This window comes from Auxenochlorella protothecoides (genome assembly GCF_000733215.1).
Source record: "Auxenochlorella protothecoides strain 0710 unplaced genomic scaffold scaffold93, whole genome shotgun sequence".
In the NCBI taxonomy this organism is placed as follows: Eukaryota; Viridiplantae; Chlorophyta; class Trebouxiophyceae; order Chlorellales; family Chlorellaceae; genus Auxenochlorella; species Auxenochlorella protothecoides.
The window spans coordinates 83,273-88,410 of NW_011934269.1; the positions used below are offsets into that span (position 1 = coordinate 83,273).

The following is a 5,138-nucleotide window of genomic DNA, read 5'->3' on the forward strand; positions in this document are numbered from 1 at the left end:
CTGGCAACAAGGCTCCCTCCCTATGTCACTGCACCCTCCTTTCCCTGCACTCCCACCAGATCTGCTTCTGTATCAGACCCTTTCCCCCCTTTCTCTTAGTTTCCTCATGGCCCCGAATCCCTCTTGCCACCCCCCATCCCCTTAATATACACATGCGCGCAGGGTGTCAAGATCAACATCATCGACACACCCGGTCACGCCGACTTTGGCGGGGAGGTGGAGCGCGTGCTCAACATGGCAGACGGCGTGCTGCTGCTGGTGGACGCGGTGGAGGGCCCCATGCCCCAGACCCGCTTTGTGCTGAAGAAGGCGCTGGCGCTGAACAAGAAGGTGCTGGTGGTCGTGAACAAGGTGGACCGCCCCGCGGCGCGCCCCGACTGGGTGGTGGAGGCCACCTTTGACCTCTTCGTCGACCTGGGCGCCAACGATGAGCAGTGCGGTGAGCCATGGGTGACTGTTCCATTGTGGAAGGGTCGCTGCGTGAGGGGAGGGGTGGCGGGCGAAGGTGGCAGGTCTGCTGGAGGTTCTGGTGCATGCACGGAGCGGTACGCAGACCGAGGATGGCAATCGCCAGCGCCTCCCTCTGACCGGGATGCTGCTGCACCGACGACTCTCAAGCCTTGCTTCCCTACCCGGCTCGGCCATTGTGTACATATTGCCTGGGAGTACCGTGCTCCAGGCCTTGACTCCCGTTTCCACCTTCCCACGCAGACTTCCCCGTCGTGTTTGCGTCGGGCATGGGCGGCGTGGCCGGCACCGACCCAAACGCCCTGGCTGAGGACCTGGGCCCGCTGTTCGAGTCCATCCTGAACGAGGTGGACCCGCCCCAGGTGGTCCAGCAGGGGCCCCTCCAGCTCCTGGTCACAAACCTGGACTATGACGAGCACAAGGGGCGCATCGCCATTGGTCGCGTGCAGAGCGGGGCCATCTCCAAGGGCGCGCCCGTGGTCTTCCTCAAGCCAGGCGAGGAAGGAGGTTTGGGGTTGTGCATGTGTGGAAGAGGGGGCCGGGGGAAGGGTCGGTGTTGGATGTTGTGAGGTGCAGCATGGCGTCCAGGTTCAGGATGGTCCTGTGGCAGTCTCGATGGGAGTGCAGTCCCCAAGCCTCCAAAGGCTGGGCGCTGCTGCAGGATATCGCCATCCTTTGACCAACCACCCTCCACCGCTCGACTGCCCACCACGTCTTGTACGCTCACTCGTCCCTCTCACCTCATCCACCGACACACAGGCTCTCCCCCCACCAGCGCCAAGGTGACCGAGCTGTTTGTGTATGACAACTTTGCGCGCACCCCTGTGGACACGGTGGAGGCGGGCGACATCTGCGCCTTCACGGGTCTGTCGGCGGTGTCCATCGGGGACACAGTGTGCCAGCCGGACGCACTGGTGCCACTGCCCACCATCGAGGTGGAGGAGCCCACCGTGCGCATGACCTTTTCGGTCAATGCCTCGCCCTTTGCGGGGCAGGAGGGCAAGTTTGTGACCAGCCGCAACCTGAAGGACCGGCTGGAGCGGGAGCTGGAGAGGAACCTGGCGCTGCGCGTCGAGCCGGGAACCGGCGCTGAGTCCTTCGAGGTGTCGGGTCGCGGGTGAGCCAGGCTGCTGGCGGGCGGTGTCTCTTTGTATCTTGGGACATGGAATGTTGATGCCCTGGGTGCATGACTGTCACACCAATGCGTTTGGTCGGTGGGGGAGGAGCTTCCACACGGCATGGTGGCGGCGCTTCCCCCTCCCGCACCAGTCTTTGACCACCCTCTCGCCGACTTCCCCGAGTCAAGCCTCCCCTCCCCCAATCCAACTATCCTCCAGGGCCCTGCACCTGGGCATCCTGATGGAGAACATGCGCCGTGAGGGGTTCGAGTTCGCGGTGGGCCCGCCCAAGGTGATCACGCGCACCGACCCCGCCACCGGCGCGCGGCTGGAGCCCGTGGAGGAGGCCATCGTGGAGGTGGCCGCCGACCACGTGGGCGGCGTGGTGGACCTGATGGCGGGGCGGCGCGCGGTTATGCTGGGCATGGCGGCGGGGTCGGCCGGCACCACTCGCATCACGTACCGCCTGCCCACGCGCGGCTTGTTGGGCCTGCGCTCTGCCATGCTCACCGCCACCAAGGGCACCGCCGTGCTGTCCACCATCCTGTCGGGGTACGAGCCCTGGGCGGGCGACATCAGCACGCGCGAGAACGGGTCGCTGACCGCGCACGAGACCGGGCAGGTCACCGCCTACGCCGTGGAGTCCGTGCAGCAGCGGGGCCGGCTGTTTGCGCGCCCGGGCGACGCCGTGTACGAGGACCAGGTGGTGGGCATCCACCAGCGGGCGGGGGACCTGAAGGTCAACGTGTGCAGGAAGAAGGCGCTGACCAACATGCGCGCGTCGGGCAAGGACAACACCGCCGTGCTGACCGAGACCATCCCCGTGACCCTGGACTACGCACTGGAGGTGAGGCTAGTGTGAGAGCCGGTTGGTGCGGGGTGCTGCTCATGGGCTGTGCCCGAGACCGGAGTTAGAAGTCGGGGCTGGTGGTTCCAATCTGTAGTTTGGGGCCTCTGGGCGTGGGAGAGGGGTGGGGATTTGAATTTCATGCGTAAGAACCCCGCGCCAGCTGACCGGGACACTTCCTGATGCCATCTCTTCATGCCCATGCCTTCCTCACCACACCTTATTTCACAGTATGTCGGCGAGGACGAGCTGGTGGAGGTCACGCCCAAAAACATTCGCATCCGCAAGAACCCTAACATCAAGCCCAAGAAGAAGTGATGGGAAAGGAGCAGGGTCCCTTTTGTGTTTCAAGAGTGCGGTATGATCGTCGGCTGTTTTGAGACTCCTTGCAGGCAAACCGCACGACGCGTGCATGTCTCATTGCCAGTGACATGCACGCTGAATGTTTGGAGCATCCATCTGTAATTATAGCAGTGCGCCGCAGAAGATAGTAGAAGGCAAGACAGCGCCGCCACAGATGATGTCTCTGAGGCTTCACTCAAGCAGTATCCCTGCCACATTAAACTGAGTGATAAAACACAAAAGATCTGTCAGAAGTGGGATTCGAACCCACGCCCTTCCGGATACGGACCTGAACCGCACGCCTTAGACCGCTCGGCCATCCTGACGGTGGTGTTGGCTCCTGACCTGGTGTGACCCAGGGGGGGTGACTTGGCCAGGATGAATTTTGCACGAGCCATTCCTCGCCGAGAGGAAGGTGCCACTTCAGGCCTGTGATTCAGCAACAGGAGCTGATAAATTGATTAAGAAAGACACACAGTGGTTTATCTCTTCTCGCTGCTTGGTTATTTTGTAAGTTATAGTTGGTGGCAGCGTCGTGGCTACCAAATTTTCCTAGGGCGCGAGATGTAGCATCACGGAGAGAAGTACACCCATGCATACCAGTGAGCCAGCAAATACTGGATGCAATGCAGATCACCATGATGAACAGAATTTAATCTCGAATCTCACATGCAATTGAGGGTGCTGTCGTGGTATAGGATAGCAGTAGTGGCGAAGCGCTGGTACTTTTCGCAACGCTCGCCTTCGCCACTGATTGGGACGCTCAGGATACCCTCAGTCCTGCATTCAAGAGCAGCAAAACGGGCAGACGCCTGCTCAGGCATCGTCAGTATGACATCTGAGGCCGCGAAAGAAATCGAGGTGCCCACCAGCCTTGACAAATCGCTGTTCGACGAGGAGATTTCCGTGCTGGCCCTGCAGGTGCCCAAACAGCGGTGCCATGAATACATGAAGTCTCTTTCCAAGTAAGGAGGGCATAAATGCTGGTATATGCATTGCATGCAGTCTCGCATGTGAGCTCAAGGTGTGGTATCACCTGCTCTGACAGGCTTGCAGGTAAGTGATTCCCTCGCAACTCTCACACAGATACTTGCTGAACAAACCACGACTACAAAACGTCAAGGACGCTGCTTCTTCACCTGACTCTAAGCTGCTACTCCTTTCAACTGACTATACACTTGACGGTGATAAGATAGGGCTGCTGTGAAGGTTCAGACCTGAAGGGCACAATGTCAGCCATGATGCGCCCGCATGGCAGGGCAGGATGGGACACTCTCGTGCCTGGAAGGAGATGGCGGTGAGTCTTAGTTATTCATTTTAGAAAGAACTTGTCTCCAACGATCCCCATTGCCAGATCTACCTGAACCAGTGTTGGCTTTGAAAGAGAAGGAGGATCTGACTCTGGTGCCCACCACAGTACACGTGGACTACTCCTACTGGCCAGCCCCTCATGTACTCAAGGTGAGCCTGTGAGAGGAATGGAGCACATTCAGTGCAATCACTCCAGTACTGAGCCACCGCTGCTGCCTCTCCTGATTCCAATTGTATTTTCGATGGCTTTCTGGCCTTAAACAGACAACATCTCAGGCTATGAAGTTGCTAAAGGCATTCTGACAGAAGTAAATATTGACTTTTCCCACACGCGCTTGTAGCGTCTGCTGCCAGAGGGCATGGAGGTGCCGTCTGCCTTTGAGACCATAGGACACATTGCACACCTGAACCTAAGGGAGGACGCCCTTCCATGGAAACATATCATTGGCCAGGTAAGGCTGCAAGGGCATTGTCGGTGAAAGGGCGCACAGCTTTTGTACAGGAGCTCAGAGGTGGTTTGCAGGTTGATAAATGAATGGTGTCTGCTGGCAGCAATGCCAACGCTTTACATAGAGAGCTACTACAGCCCTCGAACAGAGGCTTGCACCGACCATGAAGTAACCACCAAAGCCCTGCCCTTACCACCTGCCCGCCAGGTGCTCTTGGAGAAGAATGTGAAGCTGCGCACCATCGTGAACAAGCTGGGCAGCATAGACAACGAGTACAGGGTGTTTGACATGGAGGTTATCGCTGGTGAAGAAGACACAGTCACCGAGGTGCAGCAGCAAGGACACCGATTCCAGCTGGATTTCCGCAAGGTGCTGTGGCGGAAGATGTGGGGTGGCTGCAGGTGGGGACAGTAAAGGGGTTCACACTTGTGTTCCGTGTAGATGCCCTGTTGAATGCAGCAGACCTGTGGTGCTTTGAAGAATGGGTGGATGACCCTGCCCATGAATGCTCTCCATATACGAGGGAGGTTGAATGATTGTAGCCCAAGGCGCCCGGCAGCCATTTGCCTGGGTCATGTTTGTCCTCTGCAAACAGTATAACCC

At 58.8% G+C, this 5,138-nt stretch overlaps 2 protein-coding genes across 2 annotated transcripts in view; both read left to right on the top strand.

Annotated features, from left to right (window-relative positions):
* Positions 1 to 2,751, top strand: part of F751_6633 (GTP-binding protein TypA/BipA-like protein) — a gene marked incomplete at both ends in the record, with an annotated part of 4,396 nt that extends 1,645 nt beyond the window's left edge. The window contains 5 exons of the mRNA XM_011401312.1: positions 163 to 439; positions 712 to 975; positions 1,228 to 1,585; positions 1,806 to 2,433; positions 2,665 to 2,751. Of these exons, the coding sequence (XP_011399614.1) occupies positions 163 to 439; positions 712 to 975; positions 1,228 to 1,585; positions 1,806 to 2,433; positions 2,665 to 2,751 (1,614 nt within the window). The remainder of the gene's footprint in view (positions 1 to 162; positions 440 to 711; positions 976 to 1,227; positions 1,586 to 1,805; positions 2,434 to 2,664) is intronic.
* A 1,694-nt stretch (positions 2,752 to 4,445) lies between these two features.
* F751_6634 (tRNA (guanine(37)-N1)-methyltransferase) overlaps positions 4,446 to 5,138 on the top strand; it is a gene marked incomplete at both ends in the record, with an annotated part of 2,771 nt that continues 2,078 nt past the window's right edge. The window contains 2 exons of the mRNA XM_011401313.1: positions 4,446 to 4,538; positions 4,743 to 4,904. Coding sequence (XP_011399615.1) covers positions 4,446 to 4,538; positions 4,743 to 4,904 — 255 coding nt within the window. The remainder of the gene's footprint in view (positions 4,539 to 4,742; positions 4,905 to 5,138) is intronic.